The 24,161-nt window shown below is 47.2% G+C and overlaps 1 protein-coding gene across 1 annotated transcript in view; it reads left to right on the top strand.

Annotated features, from left to right (window-relative positions):
• The first annotated feature begins 203 nt into the window (after positions 1 to 203).
• Positions 204 to 24,161, top strand: part of IGSF11 (immunoglobulin superfamily member 11) — a 242,843-nt gene continuing 218,885 nt past the window's right edge. Inside the window, exon 1 of the mRNA XM_040422905.1 lies at positions 204 to 832. Coding sequence (XP_040278839.1) covers positions 769 to 832 — 64 coding nt within the window. The 5' untranslated portion in view covers positions 204 to 768. The remainder of the gene's footprint in view (positions 833 to 24,161) is intronic.

The raw sequence follows: 24,161 nt of genomic DNA, 5'->3' as shown, positions 1-24,161 counted from the left end.
CCCGCACATCCGCAGCACTGTCCCGCTGCCGCATCCCCGCTCACAGATGCAACTACCGCATCTCACCGCCAGAGGGCGCCATAACTTACGGCAAAAAAAGGAATCCTGTCAGGCTGAGCCCCGTCCGTCCGGGCAGGCGGGGGTGGCGGCGTCCTCGGGTTGCTCGGAGACGGCTCTGTCAATGGAGGGAGAGGGGGAGAAGGAGGGAACACGTGTGGAGCGGACACTCTGGAGACAGCAGTGCCCAGCACAGGGCCAGACTGCCGGCTGCCGCCTCCCTGCCCGCCCGGTGCATGCCCAGCCGCAGCCCTGCCCGGAGCCGCCAGGAGCTTTCTGTCACCGGAGCTGCTGTCTGCACCCCTCCTGCCAAGGGTTAACCCTGTGCATCCCAGCCGCAGCCCTGCAAGGGTTAATCCTCACCCTGACCTAGGAGCAGCGCCCCCTGACCTTCCTGTGCATGCCCAGCCGCAGCCTTCCAAGGGTTAATCTCTCCTTGTGTAGGGGCCCCCAACCGAGGGCCACGTCCAGCCCCTTGCAGTGATCTCATCCTTGGCACCCTCAGCCGATGAGCTCAGCCCGGGTGCCCCGCAGCGGGTGATCGGGTGTCGCATCCTCCCTGGAATTGGCGCAGGATCCTGCTTGATTCCCGGGATCCAGTGGATCCCAGCCCTGGCCGGCGGGCTCCTCACCCATGCGCTGTGGATTGCTCCGCTGGATTTAGGAGTGTTGGAGTTTTTCGGGGACCCCCCTCCAGGTGCCCCCCGCAGGATGAGGAGGGGGTCGGGATCCTGGGGGATCTGCCTGGTCCTGGGCGCAGTCACCGCTCTGAGAGGTAAGTGCTGCCTGAGAGTGGGGGCCACACAGGACGGGGGCCCCAGCACTGCAGCCCCGAGGTCACATCTAATGCATGTGTTATCTACATGTGGAGGTGGATGGACAGACGGACGGGCTGATATTGCTGCAGAGTATTGACCACTTCTGCCCCCCCCCCCCGCGCTGTCCTGTCTGCCCCCCCCCTGCGCTGTCCTGTCTGCCCCCCCCCCCGCGCTGTCCTGTCTGCCCCCCCCTGCGCTGTCCTGTCTGCCCCCCCCCTGCGCTGTCCTGTCTGCCCCCCCCCTGCGCTGTCCTGTCTGCCCCCCCCCCCGCGCTGTCCTGTCTGCCCCCCCCGCGCTGTCCTGTCTGCCCCCCCCCTGCGCTGTCCTGTCTGCCCCCCCCCGCGCTGTCCTGTCTGCCCCCCCCCTGCGCTGTCCTGTCTGCCCCCCCCCTGCGCTGTCCTGTCTGCCCCCCCCCTGCGCTGTCCTGTCTGCCCCCCCCCCCCGCGCTGTCCTGTCTGCCCCCCCCCTGCGCTGTCCTGTCTGCCCCCCCCCTGCGCTGTCCTGTCTGCCCCCCCCCTGCGCTGTCCTGTCTGCCCCCCCCCCGCGCTGTCCTGTCTGCCCCCCCCGCGCTGTCCTGTCTGCCCCCCCCGCGCTGTCCTGTCTGCCCCCCCCTGCGCTGTCCTGTCTGCCCCCCCCCTGCGCTGTCCTGTCTGCCCCCCCCTGCGCTGTCCTGTCTGCCCCCCCCGCGCTGTCCTGTCTGCCCCCCCGCGCTGTCCTGTCTGCCCCCCCCTGCGCTGTCCTGTCTGCCCCCCCCTGCGCTGTCCTGTCTGCCCCCCCCTGCGCTGTCCTGTCTGCCCCCCCCTGCGCTGTCCTGTCTGCCCCCCCCTGCGCTGTCCTGTCTGCCCCCCCCTGCGCTGTCCTGTCTGCCCCCCCCTGCGCTGTCCTGTCTGCCCCCCCCTGCGCTGTCCTGTCTGCCCCCCCCTGCGCTGTCCTGTCTGCCCCCCCCTGCGCTGTCCTGTCTGCCCCCCCCTGCGCTGTCCTGTCTGCCCCCCCCTGCGCTGTCCTGTCTGCCCCCCCCCGCGCTGTCCTGTCTGCCCCCCCCTGCGCTGTCCTGTCTGCCCCCCCCTGCGCTGTCCTGTCTGCCCCCCCCCCTGCGCTGTCCTGTCTGCCCCCCCCCCTGCGCTGTCCTGTCTGCCCCCCCCCCTGCGCTGTCCTGTCTGCCCCCCCCTGCGCTGTCCTGTCTGCCCCCCCCTGCGCTGTCCTGTCTGCCCCCCCCCCCTGCGCTGTCCTGTCTGCCCCCCCCCCTGCGCTGTCCTGTCTGCCCCCCCCCCCTGCGCTGTCCTGTCTGCCCCCCCCCCCTGCGCTGTCCTGTCTGCCCCCCCCCCTGCGCTGTCCTGTCTGCCCCCCCCCCTGCGCTGTCCTGTCTGCCCCCCCCCCCTGCGCTGTCCTGTCTGCCCCCCCCCTGCGCTGTCCTGTCTCCCCCCCCCCCCTCCTGCGCTGTCCTGTCTGCCCCCCCCCCTGCGCTGTCCTGTCTGCCCCCCCCCCTGCGCTGTCCTGTCTGCCCCCCCCCTGCGCTGTCCTGTCTGCCCCCCCCCCCTGCGCTGTCCTGTCTCCCCCCCCCCCCCTCCTGCGCTGTCCTGTCCCCCCCCGCCCGGTGTGCTCGGCGGGGCAGACACTGTAGATCTGGTCTGTGCTCGGATAACGTTACTTTCTGAGTCTTTTGTGTTATTTTGTGACTTATTTTATCTTTTCGCTGCTGTTGACGGATCTGCTCTCTTCGGTGTACGTTGAGCTGTTCTATACGGTCTGTCGGTGTAACCGACTCATAACCACTTCTTAGAATGACGTCAGATCGCGGTGGGCGTGGCTTCTGTAATCTCCACCAATCAGCTCCTGTCTCAGCAGGAATCTCTGCGTGGTCACTGCAGGGCAGCTGTGCAATTATCCGATTCCCATTCCACCCGTGTATGAAGATGAGGAGGACACGGCCGCCCTGGGGCCACCTGTAGTGACACAGAAGTGCTGCTCTCCAGAGTCTCGGTGTATTCCTGTGGGTGCAGCTTCAGCCTGTCTCTCCTGCCTCCTGCTTGTGATAGTTTCTCCTCGTCAGCTCTTACAAGCAGCAGTGTGAAGCCGGCTCTCCCGGGATACACTGAAGATTCTAAACAAAGAACCCACAGATATTCTAGACAATGCAAGTCAGCGGATTTTTATAACCGTGAAGCTAATCTTTTCAGAGACTCGCCTATTATATCCATGCTCGTCTGGTCCCTTACAGGACGTCAGCCACACAGGAGAGACTGACACCCTGTCTATATGGGAAAACGTGGCCTGTACTGGTGGTCGACTAGAAATCTCACTGCAATCCAAAATGTATGGAAGTGATGGAGCAAGTGATTAACACAGGAGGCGTTCAGAGAGCAAACCCAAATAAGGCTACTTTCACACTAGCGTTTTTCTTTTCCGGCGCCGAGTTCCGTCCTAGGGGCTCAATACCGGAAAAGAACTGATCAGTTTTATCCCCGTGCATTCTGAATGGAGAGTAATCTGCTCAGGAGGCATCAGGACGTCTTCAGTTCAGTCATTTTGACTGATCAGGACAGAGATAATACCGCAGCACGCTACGCTTTTATCTCCGGCCCCAAAAAAATGAACACTTGCCTGAATGCCGGATCCAGCATTTATTTCCATAGGAATGTATTAGTGCCGGATCCGTCCTTCCGGTCTGTGCAGACCGAAAAAAGTGAAAAAAATAGATGCCGGATCCGTTTTTTCAGATGACACCGGAAAGACGGATCTGGCATTTCAATGCATTTTTCTGACTGATCAGGATCAGTTGGCATACGTTTTGCCGGATCACTCTGCCGCAAGTGTGAAAGTAGCCTAAATAAGGATGGTTTCCAGGAAGCAACATGTTTTTTGCAAGCTGAACAATATAATGACACCGACACTCGGGGTACAGGATAATGACACCGACACTCGGGGTACAGGATAATGACACCGACACTCGGGGTACAGGATAATGACACCGACACTCGGGGTACAGGATAATGACACCGACACTCGGGGTACAGGATAATGACACCGACACTCGGGGTACAGGATAATGACACCGACACTCGGGGTACAGGATAATGACACTGACACTTGGGGTACAGGATAATGACACCGACACTCGGGGTACAGGATGATGACACCGACACTCGGGGTACAGGATGATGACACCGACACTCGGGGTACAGGATAATGACACCGACACTCGGGGTACAGGATAATGACACCGACACTCGGGGTACAGGATAATGACACCGACACTCGGGGTACAGGATAATGACACCGACACTCGGGGTACAGGATAATGACACCGACACTCGGGGTACAGGATAATGACACCGACACTCGGGGTACAGGATAATGACACCGACACTCGGGGTACAGGATAATGACACCGACACTCGGGGTACAGGATAATGACACCGACACTCGGGGTACAGGATAATGACACCGACACTCGGGGTACAGGATAATGACACCGACACTCGGGGTACAGGATAATGACACCGACACTCGGGGTACAGGATAATGACACCGACACTCGGGGTACAGGATAATGACACCGACACTCGGGGTACAGGATAATGACACCGACACTCGGGGTACAGGATAATGACACCGACACTCGGGGTACAGGATAATGACACCGACACTCGGGGTACAGGATAATGACACCGACACTCGGGGTACAGGATAATGACACCGACACTCGGGGTACAGGATAATGACACCGACACTCGGGGTACAGGATAATGACACCGACACTCGGGGTACAGGATAATGACACCGACACTCGGGGTACAGGATAATGACACCGACACTCGGGGTACAGGATAATGACACCGACACTCGGGGTACAGGATAATGACACCCGGGGTACAGGGTGATGTCACTGACACTCGGGGTACAGGATAATGACACTGACACTTGGGGTACAGGATAATGACACTGACACTTGGGGTACAGGATAATGACACTGACACTGGGGGTACAGGATAATGACACTGACACTTGGGTTACAGGATGATGACACTGACACTGGGGGTACAGGATGATGACACTGACACTGGGGGTACAGGATGATGACACTGACACTCGGGGTACAGGATGATGACACTAACACTCGGGGTACAGGATGATGACACTGACACTTGGGGTACAGGATAATGACACTGACACCCGGGGTACAGGGTGATGACACTGACACTCGGGGTACAGGGTGATGTCACTGACACTCGGGGTACAGGATGATGTCACTGACACTCGGGGTACAGGGTGATGTCACTGACACCCGGGGTACAGGGTGATGTCACTGACACCCGGGGTACAGGATTATGACACTGACACCCGGGGTACAGGGTGATGTCACTGTCTGGCGAGCGATCTGTCCTACAGCAGGAGGATGTTACAGGAGGATTTACCTCCACAATCTGCTCTGCTTTCCATGATTTACGGGGTCGGGAGCCCTCGGGGGGCACTTTCCTCCTGCCCGGACCACGCTGCTTCTCTTAATTGGTTTGGTAATTTAGGAGTCTGCTCAGTAATGACTTATGTGGTTAAGGACCATTGAAGACAGTGACACCTACTCAATAAGAGCTACAAGCGGCTCCGCTCGATGGTGATGAGCCTGGATCTTAGTCAGCACAACTGCCACCGGCCTAAAGGCAAAGGGTTAATGTCGCCAGCTTAATTAGCTAGAATGGAATATCGCTTCTGGCCCAGGGAGCGGAGAGCGCGCTAATCGCTTCCACCGCAGAGCGTGGTGCCCCCTGGTGAGAGTCCACCACCCGGGAGCTGCCATGGTGGTCACAATGTAACACCTCCCCTGTCATACATTGTATTGCTGCGCGGTGTTACCGGTATTAACCCCTTATGGATAAGGCAGAATTATGGCCTTTTAGATATCGAGCATTGAGTGACTTTTATTATCAGAGAAACACTCCAAATTTTTTTATAAAATCTTTTAAAAATCTTTTAAAATCTTTTTATCTTATTTTCCTCCTCTACGTGCGTCTTATAGTCCAAAAAATACAGTGTGTATTTTATCGGGATTTTATGTGATGGACAAACACAAAGTAGCAAGTATATGTGACGTAAAAGGACAGTGATACATGGTTTTTAACATTTTTAATACTGTAAATAAAAATTTGGACCGCGCGGTGTGCGTTTGTATTCAGCCCCTCCTGAGTCAATACTTTGTAGGAGCACCTTTCGCTGCAATGACATCTGAACTCTTTTGGGGGATGTCACTGCCATCTTTGCACATCTAGAGGCTAAAATTTTTGCCCATTTTTCTTTGGCAGAAGAGCTCGCGCTCGGTCAGATTGGATGGAGAGCGTCTGTGAATTTTCAAGTCTTTTCACAGATTCTCATGGGGATTTAGGTCTGGACTATGACTAAGTCGTTCTAACTCATGAATATGCTTTGATCTGAACCCTTCCACTGTAGCTCTTGCTGGATGTTGAGGGTCGTTGTCTCTAAAAGGTCTTCCTCCAAGATTGGCCTGTATTTAGCTCCATTCATCTTCCCAACTCTGTCCAGCTTCCCTGTCCCTGCTGAAGAAAAGCCTCCCCCCAGCATAATGCTGCCACCGCCATGTGTCGCAGTTTGGATGCGGAGTTCAGGGTGATGTGCACTCTTAGTTTTCCACCACACATAGCGTTTTGTATTTAGTCCAGAAAGTTCCACTTTGGTCTCATCTATCCCCTACATGGCTTCTGGCAAAATGCAAGTGGGACTTCTTATGGCTGCTTTCAAAAATGGCTTCTTCTTGCCGGATTTGTGGAGAACACGACTAATAGTTGTCCTGTGGACAGATTCTCCCACCTGAGCTGCAGATCTCTGCAGCTCCTCCACAGTGACCATGGGTCTCTTGGCTGCTTCTCTAATTAATTCTCTCCTCGCCTGGGCTGTCAGTTTAGGTGGACGCCATGTCTTGGTAGGTTTGCAGTTGTGCCATACTCCTTCCATTTTCAGATGATGGATTGAACAGTGCTCCATGAGATGTTCTGTGCTTGAGATATATATATATTTTTTAATAACCTAACCCTGCTTTACACTTCTCCACAACTTTATCCCTGACCTGTCTGGTGTGTTCCTTAGTTATTATGATGCTGTTTGATTATTAATGTTCTCTAACAAACCAATGAAGCCTTCACAGAACAGCTGGTGTTTAGGCCTCTTTCACACGACCGTGTGTCACCCATGGCCGTATCGCGGCCTGCAATACACGGGGCACTGGGCGTGTGCATTCCGCATCACGGATGCGGACCCATTTACTGAATAGGTCCGGCAATCCGGAGAACCACGGAACGGAAGCACTACGGAGTGCTCCTGTGAAGTTCTGTTCCGTTCTTCCGTTCCGCGAAAAGATAGAACTTGTTCTATCTTTTTGCGGAACGGAGGGATCGGGAACCCATTGAAGTGAATGGGGTCATGATCCGCATGCGGCTGGCCCACGGTCGGTGCTGGTGCATTGCGGACCGCAGCACGGCTATGGGGGACACACGTTCGTGTAAAAGAGGTCTTATACTGAGAATACATTACACACATGTGGACTCTGTTTACTAATTATCACACTGGATATTATTTAGGTGTATCCGAGTACAGGGGGCTGAATACAAATGCACGCCACACTTTACGGTTATCTATTTATTAAAATTTTTGAAAACAATGTATCATTTTCTTTGCGCTTCACACATACTTGCTACTATGTGTTGGGCTATCACATAAAATCCCCCCAAAAATGCATTTAAGTTTGTGGCTGTAATGTGAAAAAATGTGGAAGATTTCATGGGGTATGAATACTTTTTCAAGGCACTGTACCAGCCAAACAAACCCAGACACCCTCCTATATAGAGTTCTGTAGCCATTTGTATACAAAGATATCTGTCTCCTGCAGATTTAAGAAGTATATGGCTGCATACCGCACAACGACTGTGAGGTTCTCTATAACGGATGCACTGTTGGCGAGGATCAAAAGATGGCGACAGTGGAAAAGTCAAAACAATGCCTGTGACACCTCGGCCACTAAACCGTATTACACCGAGTGCAGCTACAGTATGTTCATATGAAATCAGATAACAAAACCAAATTGCTGATATCTGGTGTCATTGGATCAGTATACTTGCTTGCCCCTCAGTGGTCGGGTGCCAGTGTATGAGGACATTATATACTCGGTGTATGAGGACATTATATGGTCAGTAACATAGTATATAAGGCCTAAAATCGGAATTTGACTTGCCGGTAATTCGGTTTCCATGAGATCACCATGACAGCCACAAGGAGATTGACCCCTGACCTCTGTAGGGGCAGGAACAGAGAAAGGTTAAAAGCCCCCCCCCCCCGTCCACCATCACCAGTGCTTTCCAAAATTATCCGAGTGAAAAAAGGTGGAGGACAAACTAAAGGACATAATATATAATTATCGGGTATTACATCATACCCCCAACAACAATAATAGAATATAAGAATATAATAGAATATACAATATTAAGGGGGGGCTACTGCCTGAAGGACTTTACGTCCGAAAGACAGATCCGCAGAATGAGAAAAATCTAAACCGTAATGCTTTACAAAGGTATGTACATTTGACCAGGTAGCGGCCCTGCAAATATCAACCAAGGAAGCCGCAGTTCTCTCAGCTTGAGAGGAGGACATGGCTCTAGTGAAGTGGGCTTTCAATTTTGCTGGACATAGTAATGGGAAATTGTGCACCTAATCCATCTAGCGATGGAAGATCTGGACAACCCGCTTCCTTTGTTGTTCCCTGAAAATTGAACCAGAAGACTATCTGATAATATCTTAGAACAGTACATCTGACGTCTAAAGTGTGAAAGACCTCCTCCCCACTATTTTTCGGATTGTTGCAAAAGGATGGAAGGATGATCTCTTGGTCTCTGTGGAAGTTGGATACGACTTTGGGCAGAAAACCTGGGTCTAACCTGAGCACTATCCTATCCTCCAAAACTTTAAGGTAAGGTTCATATCAAAAATATAGAGGAGGTAAAACCAGTGGCACTACACCAAACCTATGGTTATGCTGGATACCGATACCGAGGAGTGATGCCTCACGGTGGTGCTCAGCCTGTAGCAGCAGTAAGTATGCAAAGGTAAGGTTCCCTAATTAAGATTGCTTGAATCAAAAAGGCAGTTTTAAAGGATAGGAATTTCAGCTGACAGTCTTCTAGTGGCTCGAATGGACTCATAGTTAAGCCTTTTAGAATGGTATTGACGTTCCAAGAAGGTACACGGGATCTTAGAGTAGGTCGTATTCTTGCTGAAGCTCATGAATCTTCGGATCCATCTATGGGTTGCCAAGTCCGTATCAAAGAAGCAACTCAGAGCTGACACTTGTACCTTAAGAGTAGATGGTCTCAGACCCAATTCTAGACCCTGCTGGAGAAAGTCTAAGAATTGCTGTATCTTTGGTCTAGCTAAATTTGGAGAAGATTCTCCCGACCAAGAACAGAACCTCCTCCAGATCTTTAAATATATGGCTGTTGTTACCTTCTTTCTACTTGCCTCAAGAGTAGAAATAACCTTATCCGAAAGACCCTGATGCCTCAGTACCTCGGCCTCAGGATCCAAGAAGTTAATTTCAGAAATTCTGGGTTGGGATGAAGGATGGGACCTTGATGTAGAAGGTTTTTCCAGAGGGAGAGGCCAAGGACTGGAGGCTGAGAGACTCTTGAGGGAGTAGAACCAACTCCTTTTTGGCCAGAATGGAGTTATAAGGATGATGGTTGGATTTTCCTCTGGGATCTTCTGAATTACTCTGGGGATCATTGGTATCAGGGGGGGGGGGGGGGTGAAAAGCGTAACATAGATTCCAGTTTCATGTTGTGGCGAAGGCATCTTCTATCCAGAGATTTCCCCTGGGATCCAGATAACAAAATCTGTTTACTTTTTACTTTCATCTGGTAGACTTCCCGATTCAGGGACCATTCTGTCTGGTCCACCGTATGACGACTGAGATAATCCGCCTCCTTGATTAGAGCCCCCTTGAGGTGAGTTGTTGATATGGATCTCACATTTTCCTCTCCCCAGTGAAATATTTTGTTGGACTTTGTTCCTCCCTGGTGTGAGAGGTAGGCTACTGTCGTTGTGTTGTCTGACAATATCCTCTGCTGCTTGTAATGCCTGCCATACCGCACTCAGCTCCCTGAAGTTTGATGATTGGCTGCTTACCGAAAGAGGCCATGAACCCTGGTCATAAGAGTCCCCGATTTTTGCGCCCCAGCCTGACTGACTGGCAACGGTCTTGATCTGTATGTGAGGCGATTTCCTCCAGGACACCCCCCGAGAGAGATTGTTGTCTGTCATCCACCAGTTTAAAGATGACTTTACCTGGCTTGGGATGTGAACTCTGAACTCCAGAGACTTCTGTTGTCTTTCCCAGATGTCCAAGATCCAGGACTGCATAGGACAGAAGTGCAGCTGGCTCCACATTACAGATGGGATACATGCCGTTAGAGTACCCAGTAGTCTCATAGCTTCTCTCAGGGAGCAGATTTTCTTTTGCTGGAAGGACTTTTTCCTTCAGAGATTGAAGCTTGTCTGTGGGTAGGAAGGTCATTTGAGACCCAGAGTCTAGTATGACTCCCAGGAATTGAACTCTGGTTGCTGGATGAAGACAAGATTTTTGGGGATTGATAATCCAACCCAGTTCTTTCAGGGTATCTAGAAAGGTGTCTAAGTCTGTAGGCACTTGATCTGCTGTATCTCCCACTAGTAAAAAAAATAGTCTAAATAGGGGATTACATTCAGATTTTTGTGTCTTAAGAATGCCACCATTTCGATTTAGTTTGGTGAATATTCTGGAAGCCGAGGAAATCCCAAACGGAAGAGCAGTAAATTGGAAGTGGCCGATGCTGCCGAGCTGGTCTTTTACGGCAAATCTTGGGATGTGGTAATACTCATCTTTAAGTCTACTGTACACAACCATGCGTTCTTATTTATCAAGGGAATCGGGGATCTTAGGGATTCCATTCTGAATTTCCTGTAGGTTATGTATCTGTTTAGGAATTTAAAATTTTATGATCATCCAGAACGACCCCTCTTTCTTTTTTTACTAGAAAGAAGCTGGAATAGAATCCCTGACTCTGTTCTGAGATAGGGACTTGATTTACAACTCCAAGATGTATTAGGACTTTGATGTTTTCCCAGATTTGATACTAAAAATCTTTTTGGTGGGAACTGAAGAAAATTCTATTTTGTAGCCTGCACAGACTATTTCCTGAGCCCAAGGGTTTAATGTTACCTTTTCCCAGTCCGCAAGGTAATCTTTCAGTCTCCCCCCCCCCCCCCCCCCCCCCCCACTTTGGCATCATTGCTTCTCAGAGGGTTTAATCTGGGGATTAAGGAGAAACACCCTGCCTTTGGGGTAACTCCCAATGGCCTGATTTTCCTTTCCTTTTGTAGGATCTGTCCTGGCCCTATAAGGTCTATCTTCAGGGAAGCCCTTCTTTTTATCCGAGGCCTTCTCAAAGATTGTGTCTAGGACCGGCCCAAAGACGTTTTCCCCTAAAAAAGGAAGGGAGCATAAATTCATTTTTGATGTTTTGTCCCCAGACCAGGATTTCATCCAGAGGGCCCGCCGTGCTGCATTGGAAAGACCTGCATCGTTGGCTGAAAATATGATGGATTCGGCCAAAGTGTCTGCTAGGAACGCTGTTGCCGACCTAAGGAGAGGTATAGAATTTTATTATCTCTTCTCTTGGGGTTTTATTTTTCAAATGGGATTCCAATTCGTTCAACCAGAGAAACATGGATCTCTCTACCGAGGTCGCTGCAGTGTTGGATTTTATACTAAACATAGATGCTTCCCAAGATTTTCGCACCAGGCCGTCCGCTTTTCCTTTACATAGAATCTCTTAATTGGGAAGCGTCCTCAAAGGGCAACAAGGTTTTCTTATTTACTTTGGCGACCTGTACGTCTATCTTGGGAATCTCCTCAAATAATTTTGATTCAACCGGATCAAACAATAGACGGCTTTTGTATTCTCTGGAAATACCTAGCCTCCTCTCAGACTCTGACCATTCTTCTAGGACCATATAACGTATATTTTCGTTAATCGGGAATACTTTGGCTCTCTTGGACATCAGACCCCCAAACATTTTCTCCTGAATGGAGAGAGGCTTTTGAATGTCTTCTACCCCCATGGTGGTTCTTACTGCTTTAAGAAGGGCCGACATATCCTGAGAGGAAAAATTTAATTTTTTCTTGCCCCCCCCAAGGTTTCAGCGTCAGAAAGGAGGTCTTCTTCCTCCCAGAGCCTGGAGGAGAAAGCCACATCGCCCATATCTTCTGAGTCAGAAGAGGACACAGGGGCTATTTTTTCTTTTTTTGGAGGCAAGGGTCCCAGGTCAGACTCCGACCTCTGGGATAGAGAAGCTCTAACTTCCTCCTTAATCATAGAATGGACCTCATCCATTAGAGAAACCTGTTCTTCCTGGACAATATTGGAAATGCACTGCTTGCAGAAATTTTTGGAGTACCCATCCGGTAACTTTTTAAAACACGAAATGCATTTTGGCAGTTTTTTTTGTTTCTTCTGAGCCTCTTTGGCAACAGGAGGCTGAGTAGGAGCAGCGAGCTCTCTGGGCGATGGTGGTTCCGGGATTGACATGGTGAACCAGACCTCAGATCAGTCCAACACACAGCTCCTCACTCTGCCGGTCGGCATTTGTATAGAGAGACTTGTCGCGCGTCGACTGCCTCCCACGTCATTTCCTGGACGCACCAGAAGTGACAAAATACACAAGCGCTAATGCGCTGGGTGCGCAACCTGCTTGAGCCACGATGGGCCAGGAGGAGGACGCCACCTCGGGAGCAGGCCCCAGATTAACCAGAGCGAGCACTCCCGCTTCTCCCCTACCCAAGACCGCGGGCGAGCAGGGGAGGACTGCATATCCCAGCGGTGCCAAGATAAGTGCCGATGCACCATTCTCCTCACCGGGAGATCCACACATGCATAAACATTCCAGGTTCCTCTTCATCTCAGAGACCTTTCTCTGCCCTGGCCTCTGTAGGGACAGGAAACAATGGTGATGGTGGAGGGGGAGGGGGTTTAACCTTTCTCTGTTCCTGCCCCTACAGAGGTCAGGGGTCAATCTCCTTGTGGCCGCCATGGTGATGATATGGAAAAAAGACATTTGTCCATCCAGTTCGGCCTGTTATCCTGCAAGTTGATCCAGAGGAAGGCAAAAAAACCCAGTGAGGTAGAAGCCAATTTTTCCCACTTAAGGGGAAAAAAATTCCTTCCCAACTTCATTCAGGCAATCAGAATAACTCCCTGGATCAACGACCCCTCTCTAGTAGCTATAGCCTGTAATATTATTACGCTCCAGAAACACACCCAGGCCCCTCCTGAATTCCTTTATTGTACTCGCCATCACCACCTCCTCAGGCAGAGAGCTCCATAGTCTCACTGCTCTTACCGTAAAGAACCCTTTTCTATGTTTGTGTACAAACCTTCTTTCCTCCAGACGCAGAGGATGTCCCCTCGTCACAGTCACAGTCCTGGGGATAAATAGATGATGGGAGAGATCTCTGTACTGACCCCTGATATATTTATACATAGTAATTAGATCTCCCCTCAGTTGTCTTTTTTCTAAAGTGAATAACCCTAATTTTGATAATCTTTCAGGGTACTGTAGTTGCCCCATTCCAGTTATTACTTTAGTTTCCCTCCTCTGGACCCTCTCCAGCTCTGCTATGTCTGCCTTGTTCACAGGAGCCCAGAACTGTACACAGTACTCCATGTGTGGTCTGACTAGCGATGTGTAAAGTGGTAGGACTATGTTCTCATCACCGGCATCTATGCCCCTTCTGATGCAACCCATTATCTTATTGGCCTTGGCAGCAGCTGCCTGACACTGGTTTTTGCAGCTTAGTTTGCTGTTCACTAAAATTCCTAGATCCTTTTCCATGTCAGTGTTACCGAGTGTTTTACCATTTAGTATGTACGGGTGACTCGCATTATTCCTTCCCATGTGAATAACCTTACATTTGTCAGTGTTAAACCTCATCTGCCACTTCTATGCCCAAGCCTCCAATCTATCCAGATCCCTCTGTAGCTGTATACTGTCCTCTGTAGTATATATATACAGTATACTGTCCTCTGTAGTATATACACAGTATACTGTCCTCTGTAGTATATATACAGTATACTGTCCTCTGTAGTATATGCACAGTATACTGTCCTCTGTAGTATATATACAGTATACTGTCCTCTGTAGTATATACAGTATACTGTCCTCTGTAGTGTATATACAGTATACTGTCCTTTGTAGTGTGTATATATATACAGTATACTGTTCTCTGTAGTGTATATACTGTCCTCTTCTGTGTCAATTACTTTACAGTTTAGAGTCATCTACAAAAATTGACACTTTACTGTGCAATACTTCTACAAGATCATTAATAAATATAAGAGAAGAGAATAGGGCCCAATACTGACCCCTGAGGTACCCCACTAGTGACAGTGACCCAATCTGAGTGTGTACCGTTAATAACCACCCTCGGTTTTCTATCCCTCAGCCAGTTACTTACCCACATACAGACGTTTTCTCCCAGTCCGAGCATTCTCATTTTATATACTAACCTTTTATGTGGTACAGCGTCAAATGCTTTGGAGAAGTCCAGATATACGACATCCATTGATTCGCCGCTGTCAAGTCTAGAACTTACCTCCTCATAGAAACTGATTATGTTAGTCTGACATGACCGATCCCTCACAAAGCCATGCTGATATGGCGTTATTTGCTTATTTTCATTGAGGTGCTCCAAGATAGCATCTCTCAGAAAACCTTCAAACTGTTTACCCACCACGGATGTTAAACTTACCGGCCTATAGTTTCCAGGCTCTGTTTTTGGACCCTTGTTGAATTTTGGCACCACATTTTCTATGTGCCAATCCTGTGGGACATTCCCTGTCAGTATAGAATCCTTAAATATCAGATGTAAGGGTCTGGCTATCACATTACCTAATTATCTTAGGATACGGGGGTGTATGCCATCTGGTCCTGGCGATTTGACTATTTTAATCTTTTTAAGACGCCGCTGTACTTCTTCCTGGGTCAGACAGGACACTTTTAATGGGGAATTTACTTTTACATTCTGCATTTCATCTGACAGTTTATTTTCCTCAGTGAATACAGTAGAGAAAAAAATATTTAACAGCTTTGCTTTCTCCTCGTCTCTCTGCGACTCCCCCCTCAATACTCTGTAAAGGGCCGACACCTTCAGATTTATACTTTTTACCATTTATATAATTGAAGAACATTTTAGGGTTAGTTTTACTCTCTTTGGCAACTAATCTCTCAGTCTCTAGTTTGGCTCCTTTTATTTGTTTTTTACATATTCAATTTTTTTTCCTTATAGTTTTTCAGTGATTCCTCGCTACCCTCCTGTTTTAGTGATTTAAATTCTTTATTTTTGTCATCTATTGCTTTCTTTACCGTTCTATTTATCCACATTGGTTTCTTCTTGTTCCTTAACCCTTTATACCCATACGGTATGTACCTCTCACAATTAGATTTTAGGATGCTTTTAAAAATATCCCATTTTGTAGCAGTTTTTTTATTTTTAAAGACTTTGTCCCAGTTAGTTAGGCCTATGGCCTCTCTTAGTTGGCTAAATTTTGCTTTTTTGAAGTTTAGTATTTTTGTTCCTCCCTGAAGAAACGCTCTTTTGAATGATAATTGGAAGGTTATTACTTTATGGTCACTATTTCCCAGGTGTCCCCCAACCTGCACGTCTGTTGTTCTGTCAGGCCTATTGGTTAATACTAAGTCCAGTATGGCGTCCCTCTAGCGGGTCCTGAACCAGTTGGGAGAGGTAATTGTCTTTGGTTATTGCCAAGAACCTGTTTCCCTTATGAGATGTACAGGTCTCAGTTTCCCAGTCTATATCTGCGGAGTTCCCCCATAATAACCACCTCATTATGATTTGCCGCCTCGTCTGTCTCGTTTAATAGTAGATTTCCTGTGGACTCTGGTATATTAGGTGGTTTATAATAAACTCCTATTAGTAATTTATTGTTGTTTTTGCCTCCATGTATCTCTACCCATAGTGACTCCACATGTTCATGTCCCTCACGTATATCTTACCGGAGTGTGGGCTTTAGACAGGACTTTACATAAAGGCATACCCCCCCCCTCTCTCCGGTTTTGACGATGCTTTCAAATCAGACTGTAACCCTGTACATTAACTGCCCAGTCATAGCTATCATCCAGCCATGTCTCAGTTATTCCCACTGTCATAGCTATCATCCAGCCATGTCTCAGTTATTCCCACTGTCATAGTTATCATCCAGCCATGTCTCAGTTATTCCCACTGTCATAGCTATCATCCTGCCGTGTCTCAGTTATTCCCACTGTCATAGCTATCATCCTGCCGTGTCTCAGTTATTCCCACTGTCATAGCTATCATCCAGCCATGCCTCAGTTATTCCCACTGTCATAGCTATCATCCAGCCGTGTCTCAGTTATTCCCACTGTCATAGCTATCATCCAGCCGTGTCTCAGTTATTCCCACTATGTCATAGCTATCATCCAGTCGTGTCTGTTATTCCCACTATGTCATAGCCATCATTCAGCCGTGTCTCAATTATTCCCACTATGTCATAGCTATCATCCAGTCGTGTCTGTTATTCCCACTATGTCATAGCTATCATCCAGCCGTGTCTCAGTTATTCCCACTATGTCATAGCTATCATCCAGCCGTGTCTCAGTTATTACTACTGTCATAGCTATCATCCAGCCGTGTCTCAGTTATTCCCACTGTCATAGCTATCATCCAGCCGTGTCTCAGTTATTCTTACTGTCATAGCTATCATCCAGCCGTGTCTCAGTTATTCTTACTGTCATAGCTATCATCCATCCATGTCTCAGTTATTCCCACTATGTCATAGCTATCATCCAGCCGTGTCTCAGTTATTCTCACTGTCATAGCTATCATCCAGCCGTGTCTCAGTTATTCCCACTGTCATAGCTATCATCCAGCCGTGTCTCAGTTATTCCCACTGTCATAGCTATCATCCAGCCGTGTCTCAGTTATTCCCACTGTCATAGCTATCATCCAGTCGTGTCTCAGTTATTCCCACTGTCATAGCTATCATCCAGCCATGTCTCAGTTATTCCCACTATGTCATAGCTATCATCCAGCCATGTCTCAGTTATTCCCACTGTCATAGCTATCATCCAGCCATGTCTCAGTTATTCCCACTATGTCATAGCTATCATCCAGCCATGTCTCAGTTATTCCCACTGTCATAGCTATCATCCAGCCATGCCTGTTATTCCCACTGTCCTAGCTATCATCCAGCCATGTCTCAGTTATTCCTACTGTCATAGCTATCATCCAGCCATGCCTCAGTTATTCCCACTGTCCTAGCTATCATCCAGCCATGTCTCAGTTATTCCCACTATGTCATAGCTATCATCCAGCCATGTCTCAGTTATTCCCACTATGTCATAGCTATCATCCAGCCATGTCTCAGTTATTCCCACTATGTCATAGCTATCATCCAGCCGTGTCTCAGTTATTCCTACTGTCATAGCTATCATCCAGCCGTGTCTCAGTTATTCCCACTGTCATAGCTATCATCCAGCCGTGTCTCAGTTATTCCCACTATGTCATAGCTATCATCCAGCCATGTCTCAGTTATTCCCACTGTCATAGCTATCATCCAGCCGTGTCTCAGTTATTCCCACTGTCATAGCTATCATCCAGCCGTGTCTCAGTTATTCCCACTATGTCATAGCTATCATCCAGCCATGTCTCAGTTATTCCCACTGTCATAGCTATCATCCAGCCGTGTCTCAGTTATTCCCACTGTCATAGCTATCATCCAGCCGTGTCTCAGTTATTCCCACTGTCATAGCTATCATCCAGCCGTGTCTCAGTTATTCCCACTGTCATAGCTATCATCCAGCCGTGTCTCAGTTATTCCCACTATGTCATAGCTATCATCCAGCCGTGTCTCAGTTATTACTACTGTCATAGCTATCATCCAGCCGTGTCTCAGTTATTCCCACTGTCATAGCTATCATCCAGCCGTGTCTCAGTTATTCTTACTGTCATAGCTATCATCCAGCCGTGTCTCAGTTATTCTTACTGTCATAGCTATCATCCAGCCATGTCTCAGTTATTCCCACTATGTCATAGCTATCATCCAGCCGTGTCTCAGTTATTCTCACTGTCATAGCTATCATCCAGCCGTGTCTCAGTTATTCCCACTGTCATAGCTATCATCCAGCCGTGTCTCAGTTATTCCCACTGTCATAGCTATCATCCAGCCGTGTCTCAGTTATTCCCACTGTCATAGCTATCATCCAGTCGTGTCTCAGTTATTCCCACTGTCATAGCTATCATCCAGCCATGTCTCAGTTATTCCCACTATGTCATAGCTATCATCCAGCCATGTCTCAGTTATTCCCACTGTCATAGCTATCATCCAGCCATGTCTCAGTTATTCCCACTATGTCATAGCTATCATCCAGCCATGTCTCAGTTATTCCCACTGTCATAGCTATCATCCAGCCATGCCTGTTATTCCCACTGTCCTAGCTATCATCCAGCCATGTCTCAGTTATTCCTACTGTCATAGCTATCATCCAGCCATGCCTCAGTTATTCCCACTGTCCTAGCTATCATCCAGCCATGTCTCAGTTATTCCCACTATGTCATTAGCTATCATCCAGCCATGTCTCAGTTATTCCCACTATGTCATAGCTATCATCCAGCCATGTCTCAGTTATTCCCACTATGTCATAGCTATCATCCAGCCGTGTCTCAGTTATTCCTACTGTCATAGCTATCATCCAGCCGTGTCTCAGTTATTCCCACTGTCATAGCTATCATCCAGCCGTGTCTCAGTTATTCCCACTATGTCATAGCTATCATCCAGCCATGTCTCAGTTATTCCCACTGTCATAGCTATCATCCAGCCGTGTCTCAGTTATTCCCACTGTCATAGCTATCATCCAGCCGTGTCTCAGTTATTCCCACTATGTCATAGCTATCATCCAGCCATGTCTCAGTTTTTCCCACTGTCATAGCTATCATCCAGCCGTGTCTCAGTTATTCCCACTGTCATAGTCCTCCTCACACATCACTAATTCCAGCTCCCCGGTTTATTAGTCAGGCTTCTGGCATTAGTATACATACATTTAACAGGTTTATGTATATTTTTTTACCCTACACCTCTCCTTCTGGACTGTTCTAGTCCCTCCTTCCATTCCTCCATCAGTCCCACTACCTGCCCCCGGTCTCTATCTGCACTATCTTCCCGTTCTATAATGTAATTACCCTCCCCCCCAGTCCCTAGTTTAAACACTCCTCCAACCTTCTAGCCATCTTCTCCCCCAACACAGTTGCCCCTTCCCCATTGAGGTGCAGCCCGTCCCTACGATAGAGCCTGTAGGTGATAGAGAAGTCGGCCCAGTTCTCCAGGAACCCAAACCTCTCCTTCCTACACCAGTTCTTGAGCCACTTGTTAATCTCCCTAATCTCCCGCTGCCTTTCGTGGCTCGTGGTACAGGCAGTATTTTGGAAAACGCTACCTTTGAGGTCCTTGCCCTAAGCTTTTGACCTAAATCCCTAAAATCTTTTTTAAGGACGCTCCACCTACCCCTAACTTTGTCATTGGTTCCGATATGGACCATGACCGCTGGATCTTCTCCAACTCCTCCCAGTAATCTGTCAACCCGATCCACGATGTGTCGAACTCTAGCGCCAGGAAGACAGCAGACTGTTCGATGATCACGGTCTTTGTGACAGATTGCTCTATCTGTTCCCCTAATAATGGAGTCTCCCACTACCAGCACCCGTCTGCCCTGCTGTCCTGGTCCCCTGCTTACTGGAGCTGACATTCCCCTGACTGGCAGAGGAAGTGTCCGGCTGCGGCAGTGCCGTCCCTGGATTGACATCCCCCTCATCTGCCAAACGTGCAAACTTGTTGGGGTGTGTCAGATCAGGGCTAGCCTCCCTGGCACTCTTCCCTCTACCCCGCTTTCTGTTACCCAGCTAGCTACCTCACTTTCCTGAGCCTCCTCGCTACCACCCTTCCCCACATCTACCGCATAGAACGCTTGCTCAGTGAGCAGCAAACTCTTTTCCAAATTGTCAACGCCTCTCAGTGTTGAAACTCGCCCTGTTAGATGCACGACGTGCGATTCCAAACAATTTGCTCACATTTTGAACAAATATATGCACCCTAAAAACGGCTGTTCCAGGACTGCATACATTAGACAAGATGTGCACTGGACTGCGCTGTCAATAATGGAACACATAGTAAATGGGGATTACGCAAGAAAGAGAAAAATACAATATAGTGCAGTGATAAGTATATAACTTACTGTAGTCCCCTCCTAAAGTCCCTTAATCTGAAGTCGCGTAATCTAAAGTCACACACTTAATACAAACACACTTTAACTTAAACACGCGAATGCTCACAAACTCGCGTTATTTGCCTGCTTGTATAAATTGAGCTTTTAAACCAGTCTGCTTTTTTCTCTGGGCTTAAAGTGTATGAGGACATTATGTACTCGGTGTATGAGGACATTATGTACTCGGTGTATGAGGACATTATATACTCTGTGTATGAGGACATTATATACTCGGTGTATGAGGACATTATATGGTCGGTGTATGAGGACATTATATGGTCGGTGTATGAGGACATTATATGGTCGGTGTATGAGGACATTATATGGTCGGTGTATGAGGACATTATATGCTCGGCGTATGAGGACATTATGTACTCGCGGTATGAGGACATAATATGGTCGGTGTATGAGGACATTATATGGTCGGTGTATGAGGACATTATATGGTCGGTGTATGAGGACATTATATACTCGGTGTATGAGGACATTATATACTCGGTGTATGAGGACATTATGTACTCGGTGTATGAGGACATTATATGGTCGGTGTATGAGGACATTATATGGTCGGTGTATGAGGACATTATATGGTCGGTGTATGAGGACATTATATACTCGGTGTATGAGGACATTATATGCCCGGTGTATGAGGACATTTACGATATTTCTTGCGTCTCCTATAGGTTTTCACTACTCTGATATCATAGACTCTCAGTTCATACGGCACCACTCACAATGTGGGGTGTGGGGGATACGGCGTCCGAGCGCTCCCATTTTCATGCCGCCAGCTGACAGATTATTAGACATTACCTAATTAAGCAGCCACTTGCGCAGCGTCCTTGGAGAGCAATAGCTTCTTCACGTTCTGTGGCATCTCCTTCATTTTACAAGGGCCTCTAAGATTCAGGAAAGGGTCTTAATCTCCGCTCATTAGCAGGTTCCTTTTATTTTGCCTCTGGACGTCCTTTATTAGATTCCCTGTAATACGGATCTTCACCTCTCTGCCGCAGCGACCTTTACATACCGCAGAGAGCAGCGCCCCTCATTCCTCCTCTCTCAAGGGTTTCTTATAAGGGTCTCCATTCCGTCTTCACTGTGTCTTGTTCGCCTGTACGGTGTACTCAAGAATATGAGTACTATAATACTGCCCCCTATGTACAAGAATATAACTACTATAATACTGCTCCTATGTATAAGAATATAACTACTATAATACTGCTCCTATGTACAAGAATATAACTACTATAATACTGCCTCCTATGTACAAGAATATAACTACTATAATACTGCTCCTATGTACAAGAATATTACTACTATAATACTGATCCTATGTACAAGAATATAACTACTATAATACTGCTCCTTTGTACAAGAATATAACTGCTATAATACTGCTCCTATGTACAAGATTATAACTACTATAATACTGCTCCTATGTACAAGAATATAACTACTATAATACTGCTCCTATGTACAAGAATATAACTACTATAATACTGCTCCTATGTACAAGAATATAACTACTATAATACTGCTCCTATGTACAAGAATATAACTACTATAATACTGCTATTGTGTACAAGAATATAACTACTATAATACTGCTCCTATGTACAAGAATATAACTACTATAATACTGCTCCTATGTACAAGAATATAACTACTATAATACTGCTCCTATGTACAAGAATATAACTACTATAATACTGCTCCTATGTACAGGAATATAACTACTAGAATACTGCCTCCTATGTACAAGAATATAACTACTATAATACTGCCTCCTATGTACAAGAATATAACTACTATAATACTGCTCCTATGTACAAGAATATAACTACTATAATACTGCTCCTATGTACAAGAATATAACTACTATAATACTGCTCCTATGTACAAGAATATAACTACTATAATACTGCTCCTATCTACAAGAATATAACTACTATAATACTGCTATTGTGTACAAGAATATAACTACTATAATACTGCTCATATGTACAAAAATATAACTACTATAATACTGCCTCCTATGTACAAGAATATAACTACTATAATACTGCCTCCTATGTACAAGAATATAACTATTATAATACTGCTCCTATGTACAAGAATATAACTACTATAATACTGCTCCTATGTACAAGAATATAACTACTATAATACTGCTCCTATGTACAAGAATATAACTACTATAATACTGCTCCTATGTACAAGAATATAACTACTATAATACTGCTCCTATCTACAAGAATATAACTACTATAATACTGCTATTGTGTACAAGAATATAACTACTATAATACTGCTCATATGTACAAAAATATAACTACTATAATACTGCCTCCTATGTACAAGAATATAACTACTATAATACTGCTCCTATGTACAAGAATATAACTACTATAATACTGCTCCTATGTACAAGAATATAACTACTATAATACTGCTCCTATCTACAAGAATATAACTACTATAATACTGCTATTGTGTACAAGAATATAACTACTATAATACTGCTCATATGTACAAAAATATAACTACTATAATACTGCCTCCTATGTACAAGAATATAACTACTATAATACTGCTCCTATGTACAAGAATATAACTACTATAATACTGCCTGATGTCTGATACTGGCAGAGGTGAGGGCTGACATCTGATACTGGCAGAAGTGAGGACTGACATCTGATACTGGCAGAGGTGAGGGCTGATGTCTGATACTGGCAGAGGTGAGGACTGATGTCTGATACTGGCAGAGGGGAGGGCAGATACAGTATCTGATACTGTCTGCATGAGGGTGGATATAATGTACAGCAGAGCTAGCACATATGATTTGGAGGTGGGGGTTCCCCCTAAAGTTTGTGTTTGTTGAGAAGATCCCTTCATAGGGTCCTACATCCCAGAGTAAAGGATAGGACTAGCCTGATCTGGCCCCGCTACTCTTGGGCACCATGCTATGCCATCCCCATCCCACATACCATTTAGCATAATGCACCTAGTATCTGCCTGATATGATGTATCTCCACACGTGGGAGTATTTGGTGTCCAGCCCTGAAATAACCTTCATTAGCCTAATGCCTGTCCCCGGGAATATTCCTTTAATTGACTCTATTGATAAATCTTTGAAGCCACCGCTTTAATTATCTCACAATACGTTTCTGTATAAAGAACAAAATAAAAGTGCAATTGATTTATATTCAATAAATGAGATTAAATTATATTTGCTGCTCGGGGCTGTGGTGGGTGCACTTACTAATCAGCTCATCATGGACGTGTAATTGAATTTTGCCAAACCAGGAGCAGAATGTATAAGAGCCAAAAGAAGAAAGAAGAAAGTGCCAGCATCTGCAGGATGAGGGAGCGGACTAGAGTGAGTTCTGTAAACCACCACTAGGGGCATCAGACTTTTCGGTGCATTCACATTGGAGTATTTCTGGTCTATCTTGCATCCCTTTGAACTAAATCGTGGATCCGCAACATCTGGATACCAGGCGTGTGCATCCTGCAATGTCCGTGCGCCCCATTGTCGAAACGCCTATTTTTGTCTCAAAAACAAACAAGAATAGGACGTATTTATTTATTTTATATTTTTTTGGTGGACATATACGGCCGGTGTGCTGTCTGCATTTTTTGCAGCCCCAAATAAATGGGTCAAAAAATGCTAATTGGATGCAAAAAAATTGCTGTGTACCTGAGGCCTTAGTTTAAGTGTATGGTCTGGGGATCTTTATTATATTAGGGGTCTTCTCCTTGGTCTGTATTAGCTTAGGGATTTGTTGTGGGGTTTTAGTTTTGGGGTCTGGTCTATATTTATGGGGTCGAATTTGGGATCTATATTTGTTAAGGGGTGCAATCAAGAATCTGCCTTAGATTAGTGAGCCTAGTCTGGGG

The sequence above is a fragment of the Bufo bufo genome, chromosome 3, assembly GCF_905171765.1.
Source record: "Bufo bufo chromosome 3, aBufBuf1.1, whole genome shotgun sequence".
NCBI classification, from domain to species: Eukaryota; Metazoa; Chordata; class Amphibia; order Anura; family Bufonidae; genus Bufo; species Bufo bufo.
This window is presented reverse-complemented; position numbering and strand designations above follow the sequence as displayed.